Consider the following 17827-nt stretch of genomic DNA (forward strand, 5'->3'; position numbering starts at 1 on the left):
TTTGATTCACGAAAATTAAATATAATTGAAAATGACAAGTATTCGGATCTCGTTTTATATTAATAACAATATCAAAAAGAATATCCTATATCACGTGCTTCAATTTGGACCATAAGTTTTGAGATACCCTCTATACAGGTATTCAGATTCAGATTCAGATTTATTCATCTTCAAAAACATTTACATCATAATTTCAATACAATATTACCTTTTCAAAGCAGAAATAGTCACCTAAGCGCAGTATGGCTTGTTTTGTGCTCTAGTCCTTCTTCGTCATGGTATACATATCAGTTTTTATATAAGTTTTCCGACAGATCACAACAATACATTTGTGTAACAATTGATGATTAGTGTCTACAGGTTGACATATATTATTGGAGATTGGATATTTCGTTAGTAGTTATTTGTTTCGAAAAACTGAAGGGAAGACAAGTATTTACATGTTTTGCAATAAGTATATCACTAAGGAACTATTTGTTTCAATAAATTTCTTAACGAGCATTTTGTAATTTCTAAAAATTCGTGTTTGCTTTATATCTAGAGGTATTGCATTATATAGCTTGGGTCCAAAGTAGAAAAGTGTTATTTGGGTAAGAATAGAGGTATATTAATATTTTGATTCTCAACATTTCTTGTATTTTTGATGCTGAACGAAGACAGGTTGGAATACATCCAGAAGAGGCAGTGATAGGCATATAAACTTCTGATATTCAATAATTTAGTATCATTGTACAACTGCTTTGTATCGAATCGTCTATGTTTCTTGAATATTATTTTAATAATTGTAATTTGAGTGACTTGTACGTTGCCCAATATATTAGTAAACATTCCGCCCCATGCTGCTATGCAGTATCTTATGATTGATTCTGCTAGAGATTTATATATCAGCATCAGATTTGATTTTGACAGAATATCTCTCAGGCTATATATTTTGTGAGTAAGTTGTCTAAGTCTTTTCACAACAAATGAAGCATGTACATCCCATCTCAGATGCTGATCCAAGAATAAACCGAGATATTTGAATTGGGATACTTTTTCTATGGTTGGACATTTACAGAGTACTTTGTCACAATTTGACACGTGGATGCTTAGTTTCTGATTATCTGGCTGATGACTGCTTATAAGAGAAAAAGTCATAAACTTTGTTTTCGAGATGTTTAAACTAAGAAGATTATCGCTTAACCAGGTTTGTAAACTATTTAAGCCTTCTTCTGTATCTCTGTAAACATCTTTCCATGTTTTGCCTCTATACACTATGGCTGTATCATCAGCATATGATGATACAGCATACACATGATGATCAGTATATATATAAAAAAGAGTATAGGGCCCAAGACCGTTCCCTGTGGAAACATCACGATTCACACTCTTTTCTTTACCCACTTTCACACATTGAGTTCTGTGGAACAAATAATTCTTCAGAACATCAAAGGCGGGTCCACGAATACCATAGTCATATAGTTTATCAAGAAGCTTATTATGTGAAACTGTATCAAAGGCTTTGGCCAAGTCCAAGAATACCGCTAAACATTTTTCCGAATTTTCCAAGGCCTTTGTTGTTTCTTTGAAGAAATCTAATATTGCTGATTCAGTGCTACTCTTATTGATGAAGCCAAATTGTCTATCAGTTATAACTTTATTTCATTCAAAAAATTCAACCAGTCGATTTTTTAAAATATGCTCAAATATTTTGGCAAAATTGTTTATCACGGATATTGGTCGATAGTTACCTAACTCTGTTTTATCTCCAGATTTAAAAACGGGGCTCACTATGGATTCTTTCATTTGTGTTGGTAGTGTGCCTCCCTCAAATATCAAGTTGATTATATGAACTAATGGTTTTAATAAGTAGTGATGGTATTGCTTTATGAATTGTGTTTTTAGTCCGTTTGGTCCAGGAGCACAATTGTTTTTCAATTTAGAGATAACTGTTGTGATTTCATTTTCGTTTGTTGGTGTAAGGTAAATTGTTGGGCCAACAGATTTGTCTTTCAGAAAATCCGGTGGTGGAGTTGATGTTTTATCGATTTTTTCAGACATTTTCAAACCAATATTCGTAAAATATTCATTGAGAGCTTCTGATTTGTCCTTGTTGTTCGTTAGTAATTTGTAATTTTTTTTTATATCACCTATGTTTTTTTGTTTACTCGGTTTATTACTTACTTCATTTATTATTTCCCATGTTCTCTTATAGTTACCAGTGTTTTCAGTTAGCTTATTCTTATAAAATTCATTTTTAGTTAGTCTTATTAACTTATTCAATTCGTTTCGGTACTGCTTAAATTCGTGGCTGGAATTTTTGTTCAAACAATGTCCAAACAATGACAATTCATATTCCTCACATCGAAGGGTATACAAATATGTATGCCATTTGATTTTTTAAGTTTTCGAGTTATAGGTTTTCTAGTGTTTTGTTGACAATTTTTGCCCGGAGATTGTGTGTGTGAATACGTGTAACCTGGTCTCAATCAATTGTTTTCATAGAATAAAATGAGAAGATAGGTACTCAAACATTGATGTAAGTTTGAAAAAATTCTATCGGCAGTGAAAAATTTACCTTCGAGCAAAGCAGATTTGAGTTATCAATTTTGAATCAAAACAAAACAGATTTTCCTCAGTTCAGATTTTATGAAAAGTCTAGCTTTCATAATGACCTAAAAAAATCGCGGAATTGGCTTTTGAAGATACTGAAGTGGAATCTCTTTTAATTTTTGTTCTCAGTAGTTTGGTTTTCGAAAAAGTATTCCTTGTTTTATCATTCCTAACACTAAATAAAAAGGAATGCTTCAAGAGAAATGAAGAATTCTAAATAATGATAAATAATGAATATCGAAACTAAAAATTTATCAATTTTTTTCCTGGTTGGAAGCGTCGACATTAGCCTTCTACAATTAGTTTATTAATTTAATAATTTTGTCTAAATTTTTATTATGATCCTTCAGATATTCCTTCAGAGAATTCGGTATTTCATATCGTTGTCTAGTTTCATCATATTGAACACAGTTTAGCAAGATATGTCTCTTCAATAGAATAAATGAAAACACTTACGTCTAATTTCCACTCGTTGAGTTTATTTATACGACCGGTTTCGGGTTTAACCCTATTATCAAGTAAAAACTATACTATACTGCCGCAGTTGCAGTTGAAATGTTTGGAAATTGTACCAAAGAAGACCACGGCAAAACCCAGAAACCAACCAAAACATTGACGCCAGCCTTGAAAGACTACATTCCTATATATTGAAATATATTTTTGATACACATGTAGAGTTCAGAATATTTTCAATTGTGAACACTCTGAAATATAATATCATGAATATCGTACTCTCAGTACGTCCTTTCTTTTCTGTTTCAGGGATCGTATAAAATTAGCTACAAGCGCCAAAGAAAAAGACTCTAGCATTAAGGATTCTCTATTAAAAGACAGCGATCCTCCATCAATAACAGACACTACTGTTAAATTAGTGCCGTTTTCACCGTCCAGTGACAATAACCAACTCCCCTTGGCAAGTGGTCCGATCAATAAGGCTATCCAAACTCTTAGGGTTAGTGCCAGTGATAATACTAGTGATAATAACAATACGAACTCCAAATCTAGTTTAGACAGCGGCGATAGTGTAGATAAAAATGAACCACATTGGTTGAAATTGAAACGAGCAGCGATTTCCAAGGACCTTGACGCATGCTCGCTAACGCCGTCCAAGGACAGTATTGATGATGGCCGAGGTAAAGAAACTATTGAGGATTCCGCAAAGAATGAGAGAACCAAACCCAGTCTTGTATTGACGAAGAGAACAAAGCATTATCGGTATGTATGAATTCAAAATTTCAACTCAATTCACAGTTTCATCATAAAATAATTTCAAATTCAAGAGAAAAATATTCACAAATTTTTGCTCCTCACATCCCTTTTAGGTGGGAGGAAGAGAAGGAAATATCTGAATTATTTACCAAGATGCATCATCTCAAAAATGTTAATTTTTCAAGAATGAACTATCAGACCTCGTGGGATCAAGATCCCAGATTCTAGTGTCTTGAAAGTTGAATGAGGTATTTAATTCACACAGCATCTTGTCCCTCGAAGGCTTTTGTCCATGAACAAGATCGATTTGAGGCCCCTGAGGTTACCAGAAAAATTAGCTAGTATGGGTATTACTTTATTACTTTTGAAGTATTTTTTTATTCATCCCATTCATCATATAAGAGATTTCTAGTGACATTTAAAATATGCATGGTTTGAAATCAAAAGAGGTTCATCACTATACCAGTTGAATGCCGTTTCGAAATGCAGTTTGAAGTTGTCACCAATAACGAGAAGGTCCAATCTTCAATTCTTGGAAAAACTTTTCGAAGCAAAGGTTGTTCATGAGCATATATGAATAATTTCCACTAGCTGATCTATTTATATGGAACTTTTTTGAAATTTTTTCACCCAGGTTATTTTTATCCAATTCCAAAATACTTCAACATTCTTTGCTTTGGTCTACCCAATCCATAACAGTCCTCTGTTCGGACTAATTGACTCGTGGATCGCTTTCAACGAGTGCCCATTTCAATTTTTTTTAATATAGCATGAAGTTATGCTTAGGTAATGGCTGATACATTATATAACATACTTCTTCGTCTACTCTGGATTCATTCTTACACCGACATATTATGCTCTCATATCTGTAATTTCATTTTCCTGTATATTGGTTATTCTTGATTACATCAAACTACATTTTGAAACTACATCCAACTGGTACGATTATAAAATATTTTCGATCTCAAACAACTTATTTTGTCAAAAATCGTTGTTGTTGCTGCTTATTTTATCATTTCAACTATGGCTTCTCGGATCATTTTGGTGTATGACTCTCCAGCTTCCGGAAAGAACATTCCCTGCAAGCGGTCGTCGATGGATATTTCTCGAATACTTTTACCATCAACGGTGTTGTTCCTAAGGGATCCATATTTTGTCTTCAACCCTCTTTTTATTGTATATCAATGACATATTGGAGAAAATCAAGAATCCAATATATTGCTTTGCTGACGAGATCACACTTGTCTCGTCGATGAGAGCACACTTGTCTCGTCATTTCATTTGGATTCTGTGGAATGGAATGGAATGCACATCGTCACCGGCAGCAGGAGGTTGCATATCTTAATGAGGATCTAATGGTGATTTCGATTTGGGGTGAAAGTAAACAGTTGGTTACCTCGTTCACAGGTAGATGGGGCGACGACAAACCTATTGTTTGTTGTATGCTTCTGCTTAATTCGAGGAATGATACTCTGAAGGAATTTGATTTTCAATTATCGGAAATCATCGACTTTATGTTGATGATATACACTATCTTGCACTGACGAGTGGCCAAACAGCCCGAAACCGGTCTGCAAGTGCGTTCCAATGATTGAAAATCTATTGCGGCAGTTGTATCGTCGACAGCATATGCAGAAATAACTTCAGTGAAGAATCCTGCACTGACACCTGTTGGATATAATCCAACGCCCTTCGTGGTATTAGCCAGGGGAGTAGTTGTTTTGTGATAGGTGTCAGTCCATTAACCTACAGTGTAGGAAGTTGAGACTGGCCTGAATAAATTGTTCTTTTAGATGATACAATTGAGATGCTCGATTTTTTTCAAAGAGTAAATGCATTAACATCAATAGTTTTATCCCAGCGAACCATCTGTGGTAATCAGCTTCATTATGTTTGGAAACTTTAAACGAGATCTCAGCTTCTGTCTGTTTCAAAAACAAGTTATTTGAGATAAATGAGAATTGAGTTTTTGCCGATCCTATTTGTACAAGGATTCGTCATACTCACTTCCCACCCACATTGTTCATACTGAATTGAAACGTATCATTCTCTGAACGATTTATTATAAAATATATGACCGATGTTTAGTATTTTTTAACAATATCATCTAATCACTGAGATCTAGATGAGGTGTGCGGCTTTACTTCATTCAAACAAATCAATTATACACAGATATATCAGCAGAAATGTCATAAAAAAGTCTCTCGATTTCTAACTTCACAAATCCAATAACTTGTATGCACCAGACCCTATTTGGAAACCCTACAGTCATCTATATTCAAAGTACGTAGGTAAATTGATGGTAAATTAGGACTGGTTTGAGGTCCTGAATATATTTACTATTAATAATTGTATCCCAGATCCATTAATAGACAGAGCTGTTCAGATTTTACAGGGTATCTCGGTCTAAACTTAAGGAAGTGGTCCTGCTGTTTTTACCAATACTTGTTATCGAGAGAAAGGTTTTTTGATTCACGAAAATTAAATATAATTGAAAATGACAAGTATTCGGATCTCGTTTTATATTAATCACAACATCAAAAAGAATATCCTATATCACGTGCTTCAATTTGGACCATAACTTTCGAGATACCCTCTATACAGGTATTCAGATTCAGATTCAGATTTATTCATCTTCAAAAACATTTACATCATAATTTCAATACAATATTACCTTTTCAGCGATTCAAATCCGACGTTGATCGCTACTTTCGCACCAGCACCATTCTTAGAGTGCCTTAAGGATTTTTCTATAGTGCTTGTTTTTTGTTCAAAAAAAAACATTGATTATTGAGTCACCATTCCTCGTTAATCAGAAAGAGCGTTTTCAAAATATTGGTGGTCGTGACTATTATTAATCAAATATGTCTCGGATATAATGGAATCCCAGATGATTTCACAGCAGAATTGACTCCATTAGTGTTTCTGGTATAAAAACAACATGGCGCATAAGTAGCGTTAACTTTTGTTATGGTACAATGTTGGTGAATCCCTATATCACTATTATCATCAGGTAGTCGGTAACTGAAGTGATTCAAATCAAAATAACACAACAAATACATATGGAGATTGGAAAATTTCAAATCCACTTCTTCAGCTACACTGAACTACATGATGTTATTTTTTTTTGTTCAAGGTTTATCGATTTCCTAAAACCACATCGAACGGTGCCATGTTATACTCGTTACAGGTTTGGATGACTACACTGTAGATAATCCATTTCATATAGTTCAAGTTGGCTAAAAAAGCTTACATAGTATGTCACCCACTCAAAACATTCATCTTGACAAGATTAGTTTGGAAAATGGTAGATTATATATACACATACATATATACACGGCAAGGGTCACGATAAGAGAGAACAGAATCTGGGTTGGTGGGCCATGGTCTAGAGAAACTTGTAATACCAAACGTTTCGTCTGCTGGAGACATCTTTAGAAATCCCAGCGAACTGAAAACAATCAACTCGCTAAGCCTATTCAAGGAAGAAATGAAAAATTAGATTTCAAACCTTCTTAGATCATTCATCCATCAACTGATCGATATAAAGTATAATTTTTGAAATAATACAATAGGTTAGGGTTAGGTTAGGTTCAAATTGAGATTGTAAGAGTACGGCTCTGCCAAACTCTAAAGACCTGATTCGGTCCCCACTGGGGCAGGCACAAAGTATATGCTCTGTTAGGTAGTCGGATAGTCAAGTTGCAAGATTCCCACCTTAATACCAACGACAACCTTCCAATATGTGGGTTTTTGCACGTCAGCTACATGTGACGATGCCTTAAATTCAGCCGTACAGGGCTTTTTTGCCTCTGGTTTTGGTGAGTCATCACTCGAGCGCAAACATTTGCTAACCTGCTCATGGGGGGTTTGTTCCCCCACCTCTGAGAGATTCTGCGTACGGCGCTCAAAAATTTAGCGCAATTCGGTTTCATAAGTTATCCCGCTCTTGAGTGGATTATCACTCATATTTTTATTCATTTATAGTTCATTCATGATATAATACTATGTAAATTATGTACAAAAAATATCATCAAAACCATTTACCTACCTACTTAAATTATTACGTATTATATAATTAACTCTGTCATTTGTTCTAATGAATAAATACATTATTATTACATATATATGCATATCGCACTGATACTTGGAAAGAATTGAAAGACGAGTTTGAGGAAGATTTCATAAAAATTGTCAGTTGGTTGGAGAGCAGGTTACTGACAATCAATATAAAAAAGCTCACTTTGTACCTTTCACTTTTTTTCAACTAGAATTTGCTGAATTATGCTCAGTTGGATTTCCATAATAACAATGACACAATGACTATAAATATGAAATGACATATAAAATATCTTGGCTTTAAAATGTTAGGTGGCATAAGCACGCAGAATATGTTGCGAATAAAGTTTAGGTTTTTCAAAAATATTTTTCCGCCTACCTCTATCCTACCTCTATCCTGGCCTCATTGTAGGGAGCAAAGTCGTACTTTTCCTCACTAGGGAGGAATGAAATAATTTATACGGCATTGACAACCTAAACTATATTCTATTATATAAATATAAAGTTTACCGTTTATTTATAGAACAACCTGTGAGAAAAAAAATTAAGTAGTGATACAGAAAGACAAATCACATATTCTCAGAAATAAGAGTGTAAATGAATGTATGAATGGAAATAAATTCACAATTCATCATCTACATCTGCTTCATGAGTATATTTGTTCTTGTGTTTTAATCCACATTCGTTATTATTGTTCATCATGTAAGGCACTCTGTAATGTTTCATTTTTCTGAACAAGGACTTACCTTATATAGACAGCAACTTTGCAAATGTGAACTCATAATAATAATCGCCTTCATTCATCGACAAGAGTAATAACAAACAAATGGAAAAATAACGATGAAAGCCCAGTTCCGCTTGAGCTGAACTTAACCCAGTGCAATAGCATATCACAAAAAATCATTAACGGTATCCATACTATCCATTTAAATTCAAGTGCAGTTTCAGTTTCCTCTTGAAGTTATATAACGTGTAGTGTTTGAAGTCACCGGAAAGTGCATTCATTATAGAGGATCACTGAATTATATATGAAACTTCGAGTGAAACAAGCTGCGGAGTGTTTGGGGATGATAAATTTACCACGATTTCTGGTTATATAGTGACTCTGTGCCTCAAATATTACGTATATATCAAATAAATACTGAGGTTTCCTTTAACGGATGAATTTATGAGTTGTAACAAAGAGGTGAAGTTGCCTATTAATCAGTCTGAGCCAGTCAGACCAGACTCCTCAAATTTAGCTGAAATATATCATGTCCGATTGTAATATGGCAAACCCGAAGTAAGAGACTGTGGATAATATCAGTGCTTCGCAAAGCTTCAGTTTAAGCCTGGATGTTATCAAGTCCCTATTTCGGTACTGCTGCCGTAAGATATCATAGGATTTCTGACAAATTACACTAATATGCTTGCGAAATAGTTACAAAAAAGTATGAGGTCACTGAAGTCAACTGTTGAAAATAAACTTAGAAATAATTTTGGCTGCAGTTGCAGTTGCAGCCAAAGCTTTCTGTATATTTCGTCAGGATAACAACAATAATAAGATTATATATCTTGTAAAAATATATAAACGTGGATAACTCACTATGGTGAGAATGAAATATGAAATGGCTCAGAAACGAATAGAAAAAACATAAAATTATGAAAGTTAATCGAAATTTGACCGACATTGTCGAGTATAAAAATTGTGAATACTGCTACATATTTTCCCTCATCATTTTTTTTGTAGGTATGTGTAAATTTTCAATACCAGTTTTTTATTCATTGAGTGTTCTTCCTGACTGATATGTATCATTTTCAAAAATAATCTTTTTGTTCTCTATATAAAATAGGTGGGTTTCCAAAATTCATTCTATGATCCTCTGAATCAACATGTTCGGTTAACGCACAAGAATTAACATTCGTCTACAGTCATTTTATGCGAATTAATGCAACTACTTAGATTTTGCTATGCCAAAGTATACTAGATTTTCTAGAAAGTAGAAACCTACCTCCTACCTATATATTTTTACACTGTTTAATGGCAAATCTGGCAAATCTCAATGTTATTCTGAATATTTCAATAATTTCTACAATATACATTAAACCTTGTGAATTTATTAACGTTTTGTCATGCGATGCGGAATTTATTAATAGGTAAGGAAGTCAATTGCTCGCACTTTGGTCGCTTCGCAGCTAGCTACATTAGATCTCTAGGGGGGAACTGCCCCCCTCCTGCCCCCCGTTGGCGACCCCTTGAAAATATATATCTTTACCTTTACTAAATACATATAATTGTAAATGACTGAATATTTATTCTAGGTCGATAGACGACCTGTCACCGGAGTACGGTCCATTACCATTCGTCAAGAAGCTGAAAATCCTAAACGAACGGCAGAAACTTGAAGAACTGGAATTGGTGATGAAAACCAGGAGCTTTTCTCTGGATATTCCAGAAAACCAGAGTGTTGACAGCGAGACTTTGACCAGATCCCATTCGGAGGGATCTACCATGCATCAAGATAGGAACTTTCTTTCAACGCCTTTGATGTCGAGTCCATTGCACTCATCCAACGAATCTAATGAAACTTTGGAGAGGCGGAACTTGAAATCGATTCTGAAAAAGTTGTCAGAAGATATAAAGGATAAGGATATAAAAGAAACGACTGCAACGATGCCGGAAAAACTCGATTCTACCGAATTTAGGAGGTAAGTTATTGGCGAAACGACATATTGTGTTTGGTATCATTTCTACTACATATATTTCATAGAAATGAAAACTTGTCTGAAGACTGTATCGAGGAGAGATACATACCTTTAAGAAAATCCCAAAACATTCATCTTTCCTTCTGCTAGATGAACGAGAAACATATGCGATACTAACCTATGGGAGGTATCTTGCATTTCTGCCCTCTTGGAAGCAGTCAACGGTCTTGCGAGAACCAGAGATGAATAAGTTGCCATTTCAGTACTGCTTGATCAAAATAAAGTTGATTTCGATTTGCTCATCAGTAAACTCAAGTTCATAGGAATCGATGACATTTCTAAGTGGATGACCAGCTATCTCACAGGCCGATCACAGAGGGTCAAACTGGATGATTACTCATAGTTCAACAACAACAACAACACTGGTGGCTCGTCAATACCGTAAGAGTGCCGTAGATGGTAATATAGCACTCTTAGAGCCGCGTTATGTCAATGGATATAGGCCGAGATCGCATATGCAGGACATGCTAATAGCAAGTGCATTAGGGTCTCGGACGCATCACGGCAGGCCCTGCACTTTGTATCAGGAACCTCTATCACTCGACTGCGGTAGATAAACCCCTCAGTTTCCGACTTCAGCCCACTCGATCTGAGGAAGCGAAAGTTAGGCGAAGACAAGGTCTTCAATGTTATCGAAGAAGACCCCATGCATTGGCTTATCCTTGTGTTTTCGCAGAAGTGAGGTGATCTCTGCGGCTTTTATATGAGCTTTTTGCTGAACGGGTTCCAACTCGGTGACAGAGTTGTGATCACCTCGTTCCGTGTCGAAAACTAAACCGAGTTCATCAACTACTCGAGCAGCTGCCCTAAAGAGAAATGCTCCAATGCAGGGATCCGAACTCCTGACGACTTTACAGGCTACTTCACTTCACTTCAGAAAAGGCAAGAGATTCCTGAGTGATCACACTAATTTAGGAGAAGCTGGTGCATCCCAACCGCTTATTTTTTCAGGATAAACGATTCCACAGAAAATCTTCAGGAAGACTCTTTGAAGATGTTTTATTTGAACATTCAGTGTCTCACTAATAAAGTTAACCAGTTGCAATTAAATCTTGAAGATAAACCTCATGATATCATTTGCTTGGCTGAACATTGGCTAAATATAGAATGCTTGAATATTTTAAACATTCACAATTTTAATCATGCTATTGCAGAAAAACTATGCAACACGGTGCTGCAATATATGTAAATGGCAAAATAACTTGTAAACCACTCCCTTTAGAATCGTTTTGTGTTGAACAACATGCAGAATTTTGTGGAATCGTTTTAAGTGAACCTAATACTGTCCTCATAACTACTTATAGGTCCTCTTTGTCCCAAGATTATAATTTATTTTTCAATTAAGTTGAATCAATTATAACAAGAATTTCAGATCAATACAAAAAGATAATAGTTGTTGGAGATTTCAATATTGACATTAATGAAATGAATTATATTTCTAGAACTTGGCTGAATATTTTAGATTGTTCTGGTCTAAAACCTAAGATCACTACTCGCACTAGAATAGGTCCCACATCTTCTAGTTGCATTGACAATATTATAACAAATATCCATAACTCTGAGTATGATGTAGGTCTTTGTGATCATTGTAATTCAGATCATATAGGGCAATACATACATATTCCCAAACAACAGATGTGTAACGTCGAGGTTAAATGGTACAGACAAATAAACCAAGCGGGTTCAAATGGTATGAAACAAGCTCTACAACTTATTAACTGGCATATTTTCTATGATGATAAAAATCCATTAGAAGTATTAGCAGAAACCCTCAATAATACTTATAGTAATCTTGTTTCCAAATTTTCCCCTTTGAAGAAATCTAAAAATAAATATGCCAAAAGACCAATAAACTTTTTCAATGATGATTTGCGCCAAATGAGAAAGACATTGAATACACTTCAAACAGTCAGCATCTCTTCAAAAAATCCTAAAGATAAAGCTATTTTCGTAGAATACAAACGAAGATACCAAAGTGAAATAAATTTGGCAAAAAGAAACTCCTACGACAATTTTATTCAAATGTCAAATAACAAAGTCAGGGTTACATGGAGACTGATCAATTTTGAACAAAACTCTTCAAATATGGTCAATAACAAATAATACTACTACTATTAATCCAAACGAATTTAATATATTTTTTCAAATATAGCCGAAAAATAATTAAATCCCTTCCAGCTTGTAATACCAGTACATTAGACTATCTGAGTAGTTTTTCCAAACCCTGTGATTCTTTTTTCATGCTTCCTATGCTTCATGAAGATGTAATGGACGCAATTCATAAACTTAAAAAAAAAATTGTTATGACACCTATCATTTAAACAGTCGAATCCTCGAAGAAACTATAAACACACTTGTAGAACCTCTAACAGTTCTCATAAATCGCTGTTTCAGTGAAGGACATTTTGCGGATGTATTCAAAATCAGCAAAGTAATACCCATCCATAAAAAAAGAGACCCGAATTCCCCTGATAATTACCGACCTATTTCAATTATACCTTTTTTGGGAAAAATCGTTGAAATTATCGTTAAAGAGCGTCTAATGCTATATCTGAATAAACACAATATTCTACATGAACATCAATTTGGATTCATCAGAAATAGATTCACCACCGACGCAGTGCTTGAAGTCATCCAACAGGTGATTAGAAACGTAAAAAATGGAGACCATACGGTTCTAACATTGTGGGATCTGAGCAAAGCTTTTGACTGTGTAAACCATCATTTACTGATAGAGAAACTTGAATATTATGGTATCAGAGGATCAGCTTTAAAATTCTTCCAGTCTTATCTCTCATCTAGAAAGCAGGCAGTATACATAAATGGTAACTTATCAGATGAAAGGTCTATGAATAATGGAATACCTCAGGGATCCATCTCGGGTCCATCCTCCGTGTTAGGAATCACACGTTAAAAGGTAAGACCTCGTTAATCCTTAGCTCGCACAAGTTTCGACTTCTGAGGGTTGTCGTTCATAGGGGTGCGACAGCTGGTTAACGGAAAAACAGATTTTTTTTTTTATAATCTATTTAAATGATTTATTCTATTATCTTTTACCCAGTACAGTAATCTGCTTTGCCGACGACACTACAATGTTATAATCAAATTCTGATATCTCAAATTTACTTGTAAATGCCGAAAAAACCAAAGACAAAGCAGAATACTGGTTTACATCCAACAAACTGAAACTCAACAGGGAAAAAACTCAGAAAATAACCATATCTTCTAATACCAGGGTAACAATCAAAGCTCAAGTTGAATTATTAGGTATAGTTATAGATGAGTCGCTTCGATGGGAATCACATATTGACCATCTCTGTGAAAAACTCTCTACACAGCTGTTTCTAATTCGCCAGTTGAAAAAATCATTGAGCCATAAAACACTTCTCATTTCGTATCATTCACTTTGTCACTGTCACCTTTCATATGGGATACTCCTTTGAGGTAGATCTAGTTACGTGATCAGAGCTTTTCGCATCCAGAAAAAAGCCATGAGAATTATAGCTGGAGCTCCATTCGACGCACACTGCCAACCACTTTTTAGAAAATTGGGAATAATGTCTTTGCCCTGTTTCTACTCACTGTTAGGAATACATAAAAACAAAATACTACTCTCCAAACACTCAGATTATCATAATTATGAAACTAGAAATGCAGAACAACTCAGACAGCCAAGATTTAGACTTGAAATTCCCTGGACATTAAATTATTCAACAAACTTCCATATAATGTGACTGAATTGAATTTTAATTTGTTCAAAAGGAAAATCAAAGAGTACCTAATACGAAATTGTTTTCATTCTGTTCATGATTTCATGCAAAGTACATATTCAGACTAAATAGCCATAATTTTTTATATTACTATATTTAAGAATCTCTTTCTTTTTTATAATTCGATTCTTTATTTGTTAACTATTTTGTAAATCATTTTCAAAATGTATATTTAATGATGTTTTTATATTGTTCTCTCTATTTGCACAATAATTTGTACAAATTGTCTATGACTTGTCAAAAATGTATATTCATAACGTGATTAAATAAAAATTTACCTATTTATATACATTCAGTACCATTCTGTCATGCAGACATTCCAAGTCCACGGCCTCCCTGTTGTCGAGGGAAGTACAACCATGGAACGGACGATTTGGGATACAAACTCCTATAGAGATGCAGAACGATATTATTTTTTTTTCACCGTAGTGTGCCCTGGTCAGCCCCTATCCCCCGAAGCCCCGATACAGTCGGGGCTGTATGTCGGATATAATTCAACATCCAGCGTGATGTAACCTGAGAAAGTAGTTTTTTTTTCCGACAGGCATTTACCAGCAATAAACGAGAACACAATCACGTTGATTATTCATATTGAGTTGTTCTAGAAAATTATTATGTAATATTCGATTGACCTTTTGAAACCCCTCAAATTTCGTTAGACATTAAAATAACGACGTATAGATATATTATGATTCCATCGAAATCAATTGAAATAGTATTTCAATCCTCTGAAAAACTTGTAGGGGTGAGGTCAAAGCTGACTTCAAAATGCAAAATATTGATTGTATTCTTCAACATGGTAGTAACAGGTGAGCAAACATTATTTTAAGGAGTTGGTGTTATTTCAAAGAACTCTTTGAATGTAGTTGATTGAGTAGTAACTCACATTAAGGGCAATTATAATGACTTCTTTCGATGTGAGATTTGAATAAAAGCGCGTAACTCTACCGAATACGAAGATCTCCATTTTCAATTATAGTCTTTCTTCAGAAATTATTGCTTCCATGCTAATGATAATGTGACATATTTTGATTTATGGAGAGGCAGATCACTCACAAGACACTCTTTGTATACTGAATCAATATTGATTTGAAGAAAAAAACGATTATTTTCATATTCGATTCTTTCGAATGGATTTCTGATCATCACCAAGCAATGAACAATCAGAGTAGGTACTTCAGGTATTGAGGCAAATCATTGATGAAATTGAAAAATAGTATAAAATTTTCCAGAAGAATTCCTTTTTCACCAAACTGTATATGACTTATTTTGTAGGTATTTTAATAGGATACGAAAAATTTCAGGCTTTGAAAATCAGCAGGCACTGAAATGTTATCATATTCTTCATCAATCATGACATGACATATCTGCAATTGAAAGGCTCAGGCTTGATTTTGGTCTAGTATTGTCTGAGTAATGAATATGTAACAAAAAAACGAATATGCTTCAGATCACACAACTGTTCATATATGTATAATATACACATGTATATACGTATACATATAATAATTTTCTACAAATACTTGAATTTATTATGAGTTTTCATTGATGAATCGATATTTTTGGATAGATTTTTTATTTTTTTTATTTGTTATTTTCATTATTTTCATTGTCGCATACATCAGTAATTACTGTGGTTGATTGTAAGACCGAGAAAATAGACCTTTGTAATGAGTATATGTTTTCGAATGAGAAATAGAAAGATACCTAGAGAAAACTGCATCGATTGTTGTTCCATGTCTTGTGGTAGGCTTATTTCAGTTAATAATCATTTGTAATTTTGATTCATCTTGTACAAAGTTCACCAAGAGTTGTCCATCTTTGGACGCGAAATCAACATTGGAATCTACTGCTGAAGTTGGCAGCTGCGTATGATAGTTTCCTCCTGATTCTTCAGAGCCTACTCGACCGTAAATGTGTGCTCGCACATCTCTGTCATGCCCCTACAGCAAAAAACGAAACGTAACTCTCTCTCTTTCTATCCTTCTCAAATTTCGTTTGCCTCTCTCAATCATAATTTTCGTAACGCTTCGTTACGCATTCACCAGCTTAGGTATTCCCCAAGTCAAGGGCGCGTAAAGAATTTTACTTCAAAAACTGAATGGTTCATTGCCAGTTGATGCCAATTTACAAAAGCGTGAGTTCTCCACAATCCCCATTTTGTTATTAAATGTCAGATATTTGAAGCATCTACTATTAATTTATTATTTCAAGGTTAATGAGAGCCCCAACGATCGAAGGGTATGCGGCAAGGCATAGTAAACTTTCGAAAAGCGTAACCTTCAACAGAAATACTCTCCAAAGTCCTCCAAGTAGCGCAACGATAAAAGAAAGTCCGCAAAGTTTGTTCGAGTTTGGGAATTCGACTACAGATAATGCACTGGAAGATATGCAAGAGCAAGAAGAACACACACGAGACTTGAACCGATGTGAAAATCAGATTGTGACGAATAAGACCAACCATCAAGTTAAATTAATAAAAGGTACGTTACTTTAACTTATAAACATTCTAATCATTGAACACAAATTCAGAAATTGGGTTAGTAATCTTCTATACTAATATAAATGTTAAAGGTTGTGAGGATAGATCTCTCTGTATCTGTAGAGTAGGGAGGGTGAGTGTAGGCCCACAGCACTTAGGCCATGTGACCCATTGTACTTCTAGGTCATCGTCCATCCCGTCCTTTCCAGGAAGGTAGACAAGTCTCTGGGAGACATCACCTGTAGGCCAAGACTCGCCGAACACACACTCTCTTATTGACGATAACTCCGGACACTCACATAAGACATGCCTGACAGTTTCATCTTCCTGTTGACACATCCTGCATAGCGGTGTGTCCATTAGCCCTATATTGTGGAGGTGTTTCCTTAGTTGACGGTGGCTAGTCAGAAATCCTACTGTTAAGCTCAGATTTTTCCTGGTCATGTGAGGATGGATGTATGTATGTATATATGTATGTATGTGTGTATATATGTTTGTATGTCTGTCACGCCTAAACGACTGAACGGATTCAAATGAAACTTTACATAAATGCAGATTATTAAACATCAGAATAACATAAAGGCTACAATTAACGAAGGTTTTGTGTGATTTTGGTCACAATATAACGATAAATATTAGGTAAGTTGGAAAAACACTTGCTCCTTGAAAGCTATCTTCGCGTGAGCTACCTATAACGTTGGAGTTACATGCAGATAATGTACCGTAAGATTGTTGATCTTGAATAATAGTGCCAAATAAAAGTCCACGGTAGCATATACAGTGTGACCCATTTTTAATGGAAACACCCCCCTAAAATTTGAAGTTGTGAACCGATTTCAATAATTTTATTTTTGAAATGTCAAGTACTGAAAGATCTACCTTGGGACAAAATTTGAAATATTTATTAAAGTTTCAGGGCACACTACGATATTTTTTCTTAGTCGAAAATCTGGATTTTTTATTAGCGATT

General features: G+C 34.8%; 1 protein-coding gene across 7 annotated transcripts in view; it reads left to right on the forward strand.

Moving 5' to 3' along the window:
• The window catches only part of Cngl (Cyclic nucleotide-gated ion channel-like), a 463427-nt gene that overhangs the window by 435774 nt on the left and 9826 nt on the right, over nucleotides 1-17827 (forward strand). For all 7 annotated transcript variants that reach the window (XM_074184263.1, XM_074184265.1, XM_074184264.1 and 4 more), the window contains 3 exons: nucleotides 3355-3807; nucleotides 10162-10548; nucleotides 16590-16858. In XM_074184263.1, the coding sequence (XP_074040364.1) occupies nucleotides 3355-3807; nucleotides 10162-10548; nucleotides 16590-16858 (1109 nt within the window). The remainder of the gene's footprint in view (nucleotides 1-3354; nucleotides 3808-10161; nucleotides 10549-16589; nucleotides 16859-17827) is intronic.

Source organism: Leptinotarsa decemlineata, unplaced genomic scaffold, assembly GCF_025532065.1.
Source record: "Leptinotarsa decemlineata unplaced genomic scaffold, Ldec_3_MD MMD2_tig00026354_RagTag_RagTag, whole genome shotgun sequence".
In the NCBI taxonomy this organism is placed as follows: Eukaryota; Metazoa; Arthropoda; class Insecta; order Coleoptera; family Chrysomelidae; genus Leptinotarsa; species Leptinotarsa decemlineata.